A 16589-nucleotide genomic window follows, 5' to 3' on the forward strand; every position below is an offset into this window, starting at 1 on the left:
GAAAGAAGTTTCATTTTGAACTTCAATTTCTTCAGAACATTTTTCTTCTCCAGAGCCATCAATTTTTTCACTTGTTTGTCTGTTTGAAACCTGGTATTCTTCAGTCATCAGGAATGGGAGGCACTGGCTCAGAGAGAGTTTTCTGTGGAGTGTGTCAGCTTCCTCGACATTGCCTTTGTGTTTGTCCAAAGTGTCATTTGCATATCCTTGTGTCCCACCATCTTGCCCTTTAAATGATACTGACTCTGGTTCCAAAGTATATTCTTCCTCCATTTTACAAACCCCTAAAAGCTTTTCCTCACTTGCTGCTTTTTTCGAATGTGCAATCAAACTCCTATCTCCATTTTCCAGAGAAATGTTTTTCTCAGAAATATCACTTTCTCCTACATCTGCAGATGAAGTTTGACGTAGGGCACGAGATTCACTATGAATTTTGTCAGAAAAAGATTTAAGAGAAGGATCAGTTTTAATTACTTCTAAATTTTGCTCCTGTATGTGTAAGACTTCTTTTTCCACACAGAAGGTGTTTTCAGCAATATTACTTTTCTCCATTAAATTCGTATTTGGGAATTCCTGACTGGAATAAATTTCTTGATTAGTAACTATGTTAGTTTGCACATTTTTAGAGGTACTCTGTATATCAGAATGTGATGTTTCAGGGCCTGGGATTTCTTCTTTGTAATGTGTTTCCTCCTGTTGCCTGGTTTCTTGTGGTTGGAACTCCTTAGCTGGCTCTCCTATGTGAGAATACATTTGTTTTAGATCAAATATAATGTTGTCAGCATCAGTTTCTTCAGAGGCAGGATGCTGTGTCTTAAAATAAGCTGCTTCTGATTGCTCACTTTCAAATTCTTGAGATTTTACATCTGCGTTTTCTATTTGAGAGTGAAACGGTTTTAGGTCAAGTGGAATAGATGTTTCAGGTTCAGCCCTTTCTAAAAGTACAGACTGATCTATAAAATCTATTTCTTTCTGTTGTTCCCTCTCTTGTCCTTCAAATTCCTTATGAGTTTGAGAGGAAAGCAGTTTTAAATTCATTACAATGTTCGATGAATCTGGTTCAACTTTTGAAGACGTTTTCTCTGCTTGGTGAATATTTACATTTAGGTCACAGGAAGTATCACTTGACCAGGATTCTCTTTGCTTTAATGGCAATTCTCTGTCATCAAGTTTCCCTTGAGAAGTATTAACAAATGATTTCTTGGTGGGTCTTTTTTCTAGAAGTCGTTTTTCTGCATGTTGCAACTTTTCAAATGCAACGATTCTATGCTTCACCTTTTTTCTGGGATAGCGTCTCTCTTCACCAAAGGGTTCTTCACATACACTGATAGGTGAGTCTTTTGTCACGTAACTATCAGAAATTCTTTCAAACTGACTATTTGGTAAATAGTCACTTTGGGCATATTTTTGGACATTTTCCTTTTCTGATCCACCAAGTTTTCCAAAATCATTTCCTGTCTCCTTCCTAACTTTAACTTCACTGAAATCATCAACAAATGGATAAACATTACCTTCTTCTCTGTGCAACTCTGTTAGTTCACCTATATGTCCCTCCGTCCCTTCATCCTGGCTTTGAAGGTCAGCACCAAGAGGCTTGTTGATGTCCATGGATCTTGAAGTACCCTCCATAAATCTTGGTAGTTTCTCTCTAGAAGATGTGCAATGCACCTGGCCTTTTTGGTCTGTCTGCTCAATTGTCTCAAGGTTTTGAAAATATCCCCTTACAGAATATTCTTTTATATTCAACTGGGGAGTAAAAGGGCCAGTTGGATAATCATAAAAATGTGCTCTTACAGATTCATCCTGTGTTTGTACTTGTTGATCTTTGGAATATTTTGAGTAAATTCCACAAATATTATCTAATTCATTATATTCCCTGGGAGCCACAGGTTCCACTGTTAGATCTAAAACACTCTCAACTATTCCTGAATTGTTTTCAGCAACACAAGTATATTCTCCAGAATCACAAAAATGAACATCATTAATATATAACCTGTGGCTACAATTAACTTTTTCAAACTGAAACTTCTGGCTCTGCTTTAAAAGGACTCCATTTTGAAACCATGTTACAACTGGCTGAGGCTCACCAGATATTAAACATTCAAGTATTATAGAATCTCCTTCTGTACACCAGGTATGCTTTGGCATTTCTTGTAACAGTTTTGGAGGCTCATTAGTAATGTCAGATGAAAATATAAATTTGTGTTTTGGTAACTGAGTATCCTGATCTCTAGGTGTTGCTTCAGGCTCCAACTCAACAGATTGAAACATTTCTCTTGACTCGTTATCCTGGTCTGGGGTAGGAGTAGCTGCTGTTACCTGAATTTCTACAGGAAAAGAAAGCAACTCTGTGTCTGCAGAGGGAGAAAATGGTGGGTCAGTTTTTAAAATCGGGAGATTTCTTTGACCCTCTTGTCTCAAAAATGGATGAACACCTTTTGCTTGGTTAAACACTAATGCCAGCTCCTCTTCCTCATCAGTGTAGTCATGGGACACTGGAACTTTATGTGGCTTGGCATCATAAATTTCTTTTGCTTTCACTTTAAGTATGCCAGTTGTTTTCACTGTTCCATGTTGGTTAAATGCCACACAGGTAACAGAACCTTCATTTTGAGGAAGAACAGAAGAAAAAGTTAATGCTGAATAGCTTTCGAAGGTATGTGTGATAAAGCCTTGATTACGTGGGATTGGTATATCATTGTTATACCACGTCACGATAGGTTGAGGATATCCTTGGAAATGACATTCAAATTTACAACTGTCACCTTCATAAACTTCTTGAGATTCAATCTCTTGAAGAAATGAAGGTGGACAACGCTGTGGATGTCTTTGGAAAGAATTTTCCAAAAAATTTGTGGTTTTTCCCTCCTGTTCAGCTTTGAGTTCATCAACTTTTGTGGAAGCAGATTCTCTCAAATCATGCTTTCTTATTTTTTCACTATCTATTTCTTCATCTTCTTTAATGTTTTCAAGTGTACCAAAGGATTCACTGGCATATGGTATAATAACTTCAGACATCTTCTCAGGGGTCTCACATACTTCCTCATTCTTACGTACGTCAGTGATAGATACAGATGACTCTCCAACTACAGTTTTAGTCATAATTTCTTCAACTTGTTCTTTCACTTGAGTATTTTCATTTTCTAGCATACTACTGTACAAATGGTCTTCTGGCAAACTTTCTTTTGGAAATACCTCTTGGCTCGTTTTTATTTTGGTATGGGGAATTTCTTCATCAACAGTAATTTGAAAGCTGGTGGGAATTTCTCCAGATTCTACATTTTGATTCACGTGATTAGGAAGGGCATGTGGATTCGAGGCAATACCCTCAGCTGAATTATTCACCTCTCCCTTGTTGTCAGCTAGATCAGACACAGATCTGCTTTTCATTTCCTCACTAGAGAAAGGACTATCTTTATCACTAGCTTCACTTCTCAAAGTTCTTGTGTTTATTTTAGATGACATATCTAAAAGAGATAATTTCTTTTTCTCCATTAAAATTCTTCTAGCCTCCCGTAAACGTTGCAATTTCATTTTGGTCTCCTGATCCAGGAAACTTTCACCTATATTAACCCATCCTCTTATATCAGATTTACTCTCTAAATATTCTTCGTCATACATAAAATCTGTTTTCTTGCTATGACTTACTGTCTTAAAGTGTATGGTTCGCATCATTCCCTTTTGTTCCACATCTTGTCTTTTGTTAAAGGGAGAGCCAGTAAACCTTAGGTCAACCTTTGTCCTATCTTCTCTCCTTTCAACTAAAGCCTCCAAGTTTTCATGTGTCTGTTCTGCCCTTTTCAGGAATTCTAAATATTTCTCATCTTGCCCTTTTTGGATAACAAGCAATGATGCAGTTGATTCCGCTGAACCTTCACTATTAATTGCTAATAATCTATAACATCCAGAATCTCTGTTTTGGACCCTTTTAACCTCTAAACTAGAAGAGTGATGATGCAAATCACTCTCAGTTCTTATCACTCGTCGAAGACCTGTTGGGATAGGCCTATTGTTATGAAACCAAGTCATCTCTGGAGTTGGACAGGCAATTAATTGACAAGTAAAAACAGCTGGTTCACCTTCTAAAACATACTTAAACATAAGTTTTTGGGTGAAAGAAGGCTTGAAATGTTCGGGCCAGGAGCTTGTAGATGATATTCTACTTGCGTATCTCTTCGCAGCCATGGAGCCGTGGTTTATGTCTTCAGAATCTGAAAAGGCATCACGTGTATCCCCTTCTGAATGTTCAGATTCCCCCTCAGAGAATAATTCTGGGAAAAAAGTAAATTATAAAGCATTTTACTGTTTTACATAGTGTTTGAAAAAGTTGAAAATAAAATTTCAAAATAGGAAATAAAGTGCATGCTACAGATTCTCACAAATCCATAAAAAATTCACTCACCATATTTGTTCGAATAAACGCAACATCATGCTCTGTTTAAAAGATTCTGACACGAAAATCGTTCGTTGTCTGGTCTTTTCTTCAAACTGTTGAAATTTCTTCTTGAACAAGCAAAAATGCATTTCAAAATAACATGTTCCTGTGCATATTTGTTTTGAGATCAGGAAAACTTTGTTCTTTTAACGGTGAAGAGGAAAATCTTACCTGACTTGCAGAGAGTGGAATAAACGCCCTTTCTGATCCTTTTGATTGTGGATTACATTATTATATTTTTGAGAATTAACTATTTAAAAATATGTACAAAAACTATAATCATAAATAATTAGCTAAAATAAAATGAGAAGGCGTTTATTCGAACTAATACAGCTATAGAGTCACAATGTTATGCAAAGAAAAGCAGGCAATGTGGATCACATGAGGCAGCTATCTGCAAGCCAGTGTAAGAGATACATGAATGTTAAAATGATATATGTGAATGAAGTGTAAACCAGAATGGGAATATAACATTTTCACACATCCTAAATACAATAGCATTTCCATCTCAATTCATTCATGATATTGCATTCTGAGAATGACAGCTAGGTTATTGTCTATTGTTCAATTCAATTCACTATGATTTTGACAACAAACTTCTACTTCAAGATTTCATGCATTAAGATGACAACTTTTTCTAATACAGGCTTTTGAAAATTGTTGCAAACATGACGTTGAATATGGCTGATTAAGTGAAAAATTTTAAAATACCATGAAACGAATTACGGTAAAATGCATGTAACCGTCAGCATACTACATCAGGCATGCGACATATTAATATATACTCTAAGAGATACATCTATGTCATTTTTCTCAAAAGTACTAAGTAAAAGAAGGAAGTTCAAGGATTCTATCAACCCTTCAAAATTTCTACTTAAATCTCACATTCATTGTAACAATACCTTTCATCTCCACCTCAATCTGCTGTCCCATCCTCTCCTGCAAAATTGATTCAGGGGCTAAAACGGAAAAATATACAAGGAGATTTTAGTGATTAATTGCACATATTTTCTATATCAATTCATGATTTACAGGATTAAACATTTCTGTCTTTATTGTAATAACAGAAAACTTCATCCCCCAAATGCACAAAAAATCCATGCCAATCAAATCAATAATCTGACAATGCTGACAGAAAGATTTAAAAACATTTTTATTTTAAGTCCTCTATGAATTTTCCACTTTTAGTTCCATCATTTCCCATGCCTTTACATGCATTCAGAAAAGCAATCCACAAACTAAATATATATTTTTAAATGTCCTCATGACTGAAAACTTGCTGAGAAATGAAATCATATTTAGAAGGAACATGCATTTTCTAACTCTCTACTTTTAGTAGCAGGCTAGTCTCAATTTTTCCTACAAAACTAAGCATTTACAGTAAACACTAGTAAATAGTCCTTTGATTTGAGCCACCTTTCAAAGCTTTAAACTATACAAAATCCAACTACGTGTAAAGGAACAAAACAAAGACTCTTCCAACTCAAAATTGCTTTTATTACACAAGGAACAGGCACAGGCTTTAGACAGTATCATCTCTGGGGCAGCTTCTTGGGTGAGGATGGAGCTCTGCTACCACTTCCTTTCTTCTCTCCATTTTGTCAGTAGACTTGACTCCACTGTTTTTCAGTTTCTTGTGGTCTTTGGCATGAAGTCAATGTCAAACTTGATGTTTTCTTTGATGATTCTCCTTTTATTTCACAGGTTGTTTTAATTTGTGACTCTCTGAGTGTTTTAATACTTCTAGTGTCTGAACCAAGGGTAATTTTTATAACTGTTCTGGTTTTCGATTCCTTTGCTAGGTAAGAATAAAGTTAGGAAAAGGAATAAAGTAGCTGTGTTTGTAAAACACATGCTGAGTTTAGAGAAGATGGAATGGTGTTAGGATGAGAAGGAAAGGCAGCATGTTAGTTTTAAAGCTGATGTATGACACCTATATGTTTATTATACATATAAGGTCTCTATTAATACAGACTTTTAATAAGAGTTTTACATTTCTCCTTGATCTTGGTGGATAACTGTGTAGCCTACGTGACATTATTTGGCCAAAATAACAGAAAAATATATAAAAGACTGGCCTTTTGTTAAATAGACAACTCTGCCTGAGCCTTCACTCCTGAAAAACTTATAACCTTAAGAATCAGTTAGGCAGTCTGGGCTTTCCAAGAAAAATGTGCTCATACTCTCAGAACACTTTATCGATATAACCAATTGGAACTGAGTGAATTGGAAATCTTGAGGCGAAAATGCCCAGCTCAAACCCACCCTGGGAACGTAACATTCAAGCTCTAGGTCTTTAGGAAGCTACTTGAAGGACCTACATTTCTCCCATCTCCGCAACAGCCAATTCTCAGTTGTACTGCAGAAACTGTGACAGCTGTCACCAACATGACTTGCAGACAAAACCTCCAGATCCATAGTCGCTGTGTGTGATTATGGTTGTTGTGCTAGCCAAGAGCTGCAGTGAAATGGAGGGTCAGCTCTCTGAAGAGATGAATTTTCCATCTAATGGACATAACTAGATCTCAGTTCTTGATGTATTCCCTTAGAAGTCTTTGGAAATACAGATCAGAAATCTCAGATTATGAAAGACAAAAGCCTTTTGCTGAGTGGGTATTGGAGATACAGTAAGTGAATTAGAAAGCCTGATTCTCTCTACTGGGCAAGAAGGAAGCTCACTAATTCAAAATTTAGTGCACAGGTGACTGGTATACAATATTGTATTTCCCCTGATCATCTTTAAGATCTCAAAAATAGCATGGCCAAAATCAGGAAGGAACTTGAGGCTACGGCTTTCCAATAGACCCTGGAGATGTCCAAATTTCTTCTATCAGCTTCCTTCAAAGGAAATAAGTGAGGCTCTTTTGCTTGCAGATACACAATAGTGGGTGAAAATTGTTCAGCCTCTTAATAATAAATACGATTAAATTTAAGTTTAGCATAGCTTCAGGCATAAGAATAAATACTCAATCCCTGCTGAGCTATAACACTCTAACCTTCTTTGGTATTTCCTAGGTGATGCATTTGGTAAATATTAGAAAAAGCAGCAAATATGGAATAAACGTTAACTTTCTGAGTCTCGATTTCAAAGTGAAACTTTATAAAAAGTTTGGCCAATGACTTGTCTGACATTCACAAGTCATTTATGAATACAGCACTAAATTATAGATATTCTAATTTAATATATTCATTGACTCAATTTGCACGACAGAAAAGCTGCATAAGCAATGGGGATAAAATGAAACAAGTCATAGCTAAAAAATCAAATAACCATTTTTTTTTACTCTTAGTACTGCTGATGTTGTCTTCTCTCCATACTCATTGTGTGCAATGCAGCTGTACAATCCTTGGTCTACCGGCTGAACATTACATATGGTAAGAAACTGAATGTTTCCATCTTGTGACTGCTTCACCCTCTCAGATTCCTCTATCTTCACACCTTCATGAGTCCAGGTGACATCAGTGGAAGATTCATCTTCCAAAACACAGAGGAATTGAGCAGTGTCGCCGCACTTTACGGTGAGGTCCTGAAGGTGCAGGAGAATCTTTGGTGCCTCACCCAGTGCCTCTTCACCACAGTTCTCAGATAACTCAGTGCTTTCTGCAACTTGTGAAAGAGATGCGGTACGGTGCAAGTCTATATCCCGAACTGATGTGGCTGTGTGGGCCGAACTTTGAGATACACTTTCAAAAACCTGCACTTCATATTCATATGATGATCCTTGAAGTGACTTAACTTCCTTTTGGGATATTTTGGTCTCCTCCTTTGTGAAAGAGGAATCTGCCACTGCCTGGGACTTGGTAGGCTCTCTTACATGTTTCCCAGAACTTTGCCTATCTAGCGCTTCACTGTATAATCAAGTGACAAGGAAAAAAAAGAATATTAAGATCTAAGCTTTGTCACTTGGCTAGGTTAGTAACACAAAATGCCATGGAAGATGAAGATGAAAGACATCACTGTCACGTGGAAACAGCATGCCAGATGCAGTATGCTCTAGGATGTCAGGATCACACAAAAGAAAATTCATTCCCAGTGATGACTGGATGATGAAGGCTCATGCAGATGCCACACACTGTTTGATTTTCTCCATTGTCATTGCAGTTGTCCAGAGTGACACAGTATCTTTTTTTTTGCCAACACTATTTGGCCTGCCTTTACCCTCCCTCCACCATATACATTATAAACAATATAACAGCAAGTAGGACATTTAATGATGCAACGTTGTTTAGAAAAGTTAAAAAGCCCCGCAAAGCTGTAGCCTCACAAAATAATTAGTAGTTCGTCTAATGCTCTGAACACATAGTTCAGTGAGATTTAAATAAATAGGTTAACCCATAGTTGAGGACTTAAGGGGGCCTGTTGGGTGTTACTTTATTAGTGAGTTATGCACTGACCACAGTATGCAGTGAGACAAATGACAGAGACTCTCATTAGTAACAGAGAGACTGAGGGGTATGTAGCAAATCAAAGTCCTTGAAAGATGGTTTACCTTTTGGAGTTACTGCAAGTGTAGCTGCACAAGTTGCTTCCCCAGCACAATTGGCTGCTTTGCAAGAGTACTGCCCAGCATGCTCTGAATAAGCATCAACTAGAAGCATTAAAGCCATGCCTGTGGATTCCTCAAAATAGAAAACTAGATCTTTTGTTGGTAGAATTGGCTGCTGGTTATGAAACCACTGGATTTCTGGCTTGGGAATGCCTGAAACCCTGGCATGAAATCTGACTGTCTCCCCGCTGTGCACCCTGAGGCTTGACAGAGGCTGGATGAAGATGGGCTTTTGGCCAAGGGACTCCTTCTTAAATGAAACTGATGAAGAAACGAGCCATTGGGAGTTTGATGTAACTTCTTCAAGTTTGCTAAATCCTGAAAAGAAGCATGTCAACTTTTAATGTCTTACTCTCCATTGAAACCAGAACTCATTTGGAGTTGTCTACCAGTCTGTCACATAATGCTATGGTAGACTAGAATCCAATCCAATCCTAATGTATTATCATTGTATGTCACTACTGATTCAAAGTCACAGAAGTTCACATTCATTTTCCAGACATAAATAGGCTAACGACGTCACTATATTGTCCTGATTGCAATAGTGCAGTCCATGACAGGGTTTAGGTATTCCTGCTTTCATTTTTTTTTTTTTAACTCTGGGTTTAAAAACAGAGTTATTTTGAAAACCACTTTAAATACATTATTACAAAAACATCTAATTATAGTTAAGTGTTTAAAGTTAAGGAAAAAAGAAGTTGACTGTAATTCTTATATCTTTATGTATACTTAATACTAAAAAAAAAAAAAAAAAAAAAAACCTGTTGGTGTTGCATGGATTCCGACTCATAGCGACCCTATAGGACAGAGTAGAACTGCCCCATAGGGTTTCCAAGGAGTGCCAGGTAGATTTGAACTGACAATCTTTTGGTTAGCAGCTGTAGCTCTTAACCACTATGCCACCAGAGTTTCCTACTTAATACTATGCAGACTATATTCACTCAGGAAAAAAATAGTCTGATTACATAAAAATATTGTTGTCTTTGTTTTGAATTAAACTGGCCCTACTACAGAAAAAGTGTTTCTGATTACAATTTAAGAGTGTGAGTAACGGAAACATTAAACCACCTTAGGAGAGGGCACCTCAACACTCAGGTATTCTGTGAATGACGGTGAACACATGGAACTAGTGGCCCTGAAATCGTTCACTGTTGCTTCTGTGCAATCACAGTTGCGTCAATCCAGTTGGGTGATGATCACACTCTTAGATTTTTTTTTTTAAATAGATTTTCATCCTAGCCAAATGAGAAAACCAATCTACCTAATCCATCAGCATATTTCTCCCCATTCTGATACATGCTGATCAGGAAGCATGAAGGCTGATAATGACAGCAATACATTATGGAGAAAAAACAGGGCAAAATAAAAAATGATGGTTCATGATTCATAATGAGAAGGGGTAAATGAAAAGTAAAAACATTGCATATAACATGGAAATAATTAGTTGAATTAAAAGAGAATGGTAGGACCAACGATGATTTGCATGAAACCTTTAGTGATTGTTACTGACATTTGAGGTTAGATCTATCTATAAATGTGGTTGTACTCTACCTTCCAGTCTCAAGTTGGCTGTGCTTGACACTTGGCCTACCATGTTACTAGCAACAAAAGTGTAAATTCCTTCATCTTCTGGAAAAGCTTCAGCAATTTCCAGTTGGTAAGTATCTTCAAATTGAGTCATTCTAAAGAATCGAGATGGCTTGATTTGCTTGTCTTTGCTGTACCAAGACACTTTTAAATCTGTGTAACAAAAGAAAAAAAAATATTTAAGTCCCCAAAATGAGTGGTTATTTTTTATTTACCTGAGAACAGTGTTAATTACACTGATGACTACATTTCATATTTATCTTAAGGGCATTATACTTCTCTTTTGGGCACACCACGTCTGCTGTCATATGATTTCATTTTCAAGAAGGAAGCAACATTCTAGAAAAATTCAGCTTGCTCCATTATTATTGAACTGCTTGTAATGTTTGAAATTTTCAGATTTTAGATATCTTCTTTTTAAGCATTTACATGTCATGCAGTGGAAGCAGGGATGAGGTTCTGACATATTCAGTGATTTGAGAAACAGTTATCATGAAGGGTTTGATCTGGGATTGTGGTTGCATACTGGGACAGAAGTAAGGACAATCTCCACTTCTGGGTGCAGAAAGAGCACTCAAATAAAGAGTTGAGAAAAGAATCATTCCACAAAGTCTAAAATAGACAACCTTGAAAGCTAAAGAGAGCAATCTCTTTATTTACCAATGAGCAAGTGTCAAAAGGCCTTCAGATCAGCGGTGTATACAGCACAAATTATTGTACAGACAATTTTTAAAATTTAGGGAAAGACTCATGGAATTTGGGCATCTTAAATATATTTTTGAAAGTGGCAGTTATAGTAAAATATGAAAAATAAAACTATTTCCATATAAGGATTTCAGCCATCTTAAAAAAAAAAAGAAAACCAAACCCTTTGCCGTTGAGTCAATTCCGACTCATAGTGACCCTATAGGACAGAGTAGAGCCGTCCCATGGGCTTTCCAAGGAGACAGTGGTGGATTCCAACTGTTGGCCTTTTGGTTAGCAGCCGAACTCTTAACCAGTATGCCACCAGGGTTTTCTCTTAAGATAATAGTCAATAAAAACCAAAAAAATGAGGATAAAAGAATACATTATTATGCTGTAATAGTTTTGGGTAATGTGTGCTTTAAAAAAATTATGCTTCCATTAAAAATTAAGCCTGCAAGTCAATAGTGGATTTAAATTGAGTTACTTGAAGTGTTTTCTCAGCCTTGTATGACTTTGCTAATGTTGTCTTCTCTGCCTGGGTCCTACTTATTCTTCAATGCTCAGTTCATCCACCACCTCAGAGAAATATTTCCTGTGTCCCAGACGGACAGAATTGAACACGTGGACCTGTTACTGCACTGCCAACCTTGCTATCTGATTGTGCACATTCATCTCCTCACCTAGATGTTGAGCTCCTTGAAAGCAAGTGCCACTTATTTTCATCCCCAGCACCAAGCACAGTGTCTGGCACATAGCGGGAACTCAACAAATGTTGGTGGAATAAACGACTGAATAGATGCTTAGAGGAATGATGGGCATCCATCATTGCTAGACTAATTATCACTTTGGTAAGCCAGCTATCACTCTGTAAGTGTCTAAATGATACTGACTCATCATCAGTAGAATAAACACTTTGAATTGTCTTCCTAATGGCAGGAATAGGCATGCCCTAAATCACAGCCCTTTTCATGTCTGTGATCAATGAATGATATTATTGGATGTGGACTGGAGTTTTTCTGTGCGAAGTAAATCAAGCACACGATTTACAGGCATGCAATGCCTACATACATGTTCTCAGATGCATACATATAACCTCGGTCCTGACAATTCTTCTGGGCTCAAACTAGGTTTCCAGTTGTGTGTGTACTTGTAACCAGATGCTAGACAAAAATACAATCACAATGGTTCTAGTGCATATGAACCAAATAATCTATGTAATAAACATGGAACCTTGTTCAACTTTTTTACTTTACTGATAAAGATGAGGTTCCAAAGACTGACGTAACCAAGTATTGCAGAGCACTGCTCCTGAAACAACTCAGAGGGTTTGATGTTTGCTCATCATTAAAACTCATTTAAAAATAAAATTTTAATGTAATTGCTATATTTTAATAGTATTTAGCTCAAGAATTAAAGCTTCATATTTTTTATTGCTATAGAATGCAAAATTATTCTATAATAAATTTTAAATATATATTCTTCAAGTGTTTATTAGCCTTGCTCAAGATGGAGTGAAATAATTATGAAATGAAAAATTTATTCGGTAGCTGAACTAGAGAAGTGATGATAGAGACTATTCTTTCCATTTAGAACATAAAATAATAATAATAAAAAAAAATAAGTCATCTTAAAACACATGTTTTTAAAAACTATATTATATAAAGGTATAATGACTAGTGTCATGAGCCTACAGGTACCCTTAACCTGGCTTCAACAATTATCAACTCATGGTTATTCTTCGTTCATCTACAGGCCCCTATTGCTCCACTTCCCAGATTATTTTGAAGCAAACCCAGACATCATCATATCATTCTATTTGGTTAAACAAATTGTACTTCTCAGTGTAAACAACGATATTTCTAGAGGTATCCTGATGGTACATTAAAACTAGGAAAATTTTTGCTTCAAAACAAAGAGGCAAGAAACTAGCTTTTAAGTTTTAAAATTCTATTTTTTCCTGAACTGCTCTTCTCCCAGTAGGTGGCACCAAAGATCTTCAGTAGATAACATTTTTGATGCTACAAAAGCACCACCACACTGCTAGAAACCATGTTTCATGCTTCAGAAAGTATGAGTCCCGGAAAACAGGAGATTGGGCCTTTCGAAGGCCCATAATTTTTTTACAATTTGTACAAAAAGGCTGCACTTAGTTCGTTAAAGCAATACCTGGTTAGAGGAAGCTGTATAAATATTTTTAGTGCCACAGGTGTGTCACTGTGATTTGATAAGCTTTTGATAGGGCATCTTATTTAGTAAGTTTAATTTCCCTCACATGGAAAATACCTTTACAAGAGAGTGCCAAAATCTCTATATGTGTATAAAAATTGCCACACTCAGGGAGTTAATGGCTTCATGAATTTAAAAGGTCCATATGACATTTAAAAAGATCAGTCACACAGAAAGGAGAATTTCTTTTTCTTTCTTTCCCTGCAACTCCTTAAAGGTAAAACTGTAATATGCTTAATAGACTACATATCACTATACAAATATAGTTAACACTACTTCTACTTCAGATGGGGTGTGTGCTTTTAAACAAAAAAAAAATTTCCTCTAAAAATTCAAGGAATAGTAGCATTTGTGAATTGATTTTTAAATGTATTATTTCTTTATTATGTTAATGGAACACTGTCAAATCAAACTTTATTTGTTGATATTTAAATTTTCTCAAGTAGCATGCTTAGAAGATACAATTATTGGTATTTGTTCATGTTGGTCACCCAATACTATACTTTTATGTTTCTATATATAACTCCCCCCCCAAAAAATTTTTTTTATGTGTACAATAAAAATGAATGTATTGAGCACTAGGCATTTACCAGCCACTCCTGTAGGTAAAGCTTTACATGCATTATATTCTTTAATCTTGCTCATAAAATCAAACAGATCCATTTGGTTGCTAGGTCAGCATCTTGATGCTAATCCCAGTGGGGAAATCATTAGGTCATAGAAGACCAACTGGAATACTAACTTGTTTAAGAAAATGGTACTTGACAATATACAGATTGAGTTAAAAACTAATAAAATTTATCAGAAGTTCTGTGAGATACCTAAACTTCAAGAATTTCTCTTTGTTGGTGGCATGTAATAGTCAAGAAATAGATGGGGTGATTTTCATTTGTGATAAAGGTGATTTATCTTGCCTCTATCTGAGGTCACTCTACAATCCTGATTGGCTTGAAATGGTTCTAAATATTTTATCTTGTTCTACCAGATCAGACTCCTGGGGTCAGAGGAAGGGAGGATGCTGATGATTTGGGAAGCATGCCCCAAATAAAAATCATAACAGCTAACACTGATTGAGTCCTGACTTGAGTTATCTAAATAAATTCTGATAATAGTCTTAAGAGATTGTCAATAGCAATTTAAACAATTATTCCATGGGTACAAAGAATAATTACTCGTTTAGTAACTACTAAGTACCGTACAGGTGCTATTCTTCCTCTCATGGAACTTACATTCTAGAAGCTACTGTTTTCTAGGCACTGTTCTAGGTGCTAAGTTAGAATCCCTGCTCCCATGAAATGTATGTTCTAAGAGTGAATGCAGTGTTGTCCTCGTTTTATTCATAAGGAAAAGAGAATCAGGGAAGTCGTATATTTGTCTAAGATCACATAGTCATGGAGTCAAGATTCAAAACCAGGCTCTCTGACCCACAAAGACCCTACTTTTGACTGCTATAGAATACTGCCTTCCAAAGAAATATAGCTTTTCATACACATTGTGCACAGACTGAATAATATCTTGCATATACATGGGCTATTCTTTTAAAATATATGTAGATGCTATTGTAATTAATCTAATAATTATACTTTTGTCACTGTATTTTCTCAATCAATAAGTAATAAAAGTGCAAGTTCAACCATAAAGAGAGTATGACTTTTTTGACGTTTAAAACATTAGAAAACATTGGTCTAATTCTTAATTTAATAATTCACGTAAGTCTTCTGTTAAATTCCATTAAGCTTCAAATGATTTTTTTTTTTCAAATGATGCATACAAGATGTTTGCGATGGAGGGAAAGGTGAGAAAATTTTTGTCTCACATCATTCTTTATAAAAGCTAGCAATAATACCTTTTGTTCATAAACCCACCTGTTCCAGAAACCCTGCATTGAAAACGGGCTGGCTGCCCCTCAGAAGTGATGGTGTCCTGAAGTGGGGTGATGATGGCAGGAGGATAAACCGGCATTTCCTGATCAGGAGACAGAACTTCTGGAACTAAAGAAAGGGACCACAAGAATTGTCACGATTAAGTCACCTTACAGACCTCCCAGATGGGGGCATGCAGATTTATCTTAATTTATTTCACAGCAGGGTTCTTTCAATATTGGACAGCAACCCAATTCTATGAGCTCCAGGTTGTATTTTTAAATGCACTGGGAGAGTGCAAAAGCCAGTTTCTTAAGTTTTATCTTAAGCTGGGAAGTAGCAAGGCATGGCTACCTTCCACTGAAAGTGAAGCTGAGGTTGTGGCAACTCCATAGTCATTCTTGGCTTCACAGGTGTAGACAGCTGCGTCCTCTGGGAAGGCCTCGATTAGCAAAAGCGTGTACTCTTGCCCATCGTGAAGAAACTTGCACTTGAAGCCAGTGGAAAGCAGCTGCTCTTCCTTGTACCAGAAAATTTTAGGCTGTGGTCTGCCAGAGATCACCGCACAGAAGCGGGCAGGCTTGCCAGACTGCACAGTGATTGGCTGGAGCTCCTGCAGAATCTGAGGTGGTTCTGGGGCTGGAAGCAGATGAAAACAAACAGCCAGTGAAGGAGTATAAGAACATGGAGCGCATCGAACTCTACGTTAATTTGTTGCCAGGGGTTTATTAAATTGAGAAATTTTTGTCTTAGAATATTTGAACATTCTTTGTGGTAAGAAGGAAGAAAACATTTGGAATTTTGGCCTTAAGTCATCAGTAGAGGAAAAAGCTTTAAGAGAAAAGAGACTTTTGGGATTTAGGGGTTGCTGAGGGTGCTGGGTTTCTCAACAAAACCATGACTACCGTGGTTCCTGGTTGGGGTAGGGGGTGTAGCATATCTAAAAAAAAAAAAAGAAAATTCTAAAACAACTTCTAATTACTACTTATTTTTTAAGGTCATTTGGATAAATGACGTAGTTAGGTGACTCATCTCATTCAGGTTTGTTTGTTTTGCAAGTATTTGTGTGAATGTCACAGTCATATGATTGTGTACAAATGCCAGAGTATAATCGGTAAATAGGAAATGAAGAAATGATACTATTCAGATCTAGTTAAATTCAATTACACAGATGTAAAAAATTCAGCGCTCTTGTTATGTTAATTAAAACATATTATTACTGTTATGGTGGCTGAGGAGACAGAG

General features: G+C 36.5%; 1 protein-coding gene across 1 annotated transcript in view; it reads right to left on the bottom strand.

Annotated features, from left to right (window-relative positions):
- TTN (titin) overlaps positions 1–16589 on the bottom strand; it is a 275933-nt gene that overhangs the window by 216111 nt on the left and 43233 nt on the right. Inside the window, exons 41-44 of the mRNA XM_049887553.1 lie at positions 15699–15983; positions 15348–15473; positions 10534–10722; positions 5338–5394 (exon numbers count right to left, since the gene is read on the bottom strand). Of these exons, the coding sequence (XP_049743510.1) occupies positions 5338–5394; positions 10534–10722; positions 15348–15473; positions 15699–15983 (657 nt within the window). The remainder of the gene's footprint in view (positions 1–5337; positions 5395–10533; positions 10723–15347; positions 15474–15698; positions 15984–16589) is intronic.

The sequence above is a fragment of the Elephas maximus genome, chromosome 6 (assembly GCF_024166365.1).
Source record: "Elephas maximus indicus isolate mEleMax1 chromosome 6, mEleMax1 primary haplotype, whole genome shotgun sequence".
NCBI lineage: Eukaryota > Metazoa > Chordata > Mammalia > Proboscidea > Elephantidae > Elephas > Elephas maximus.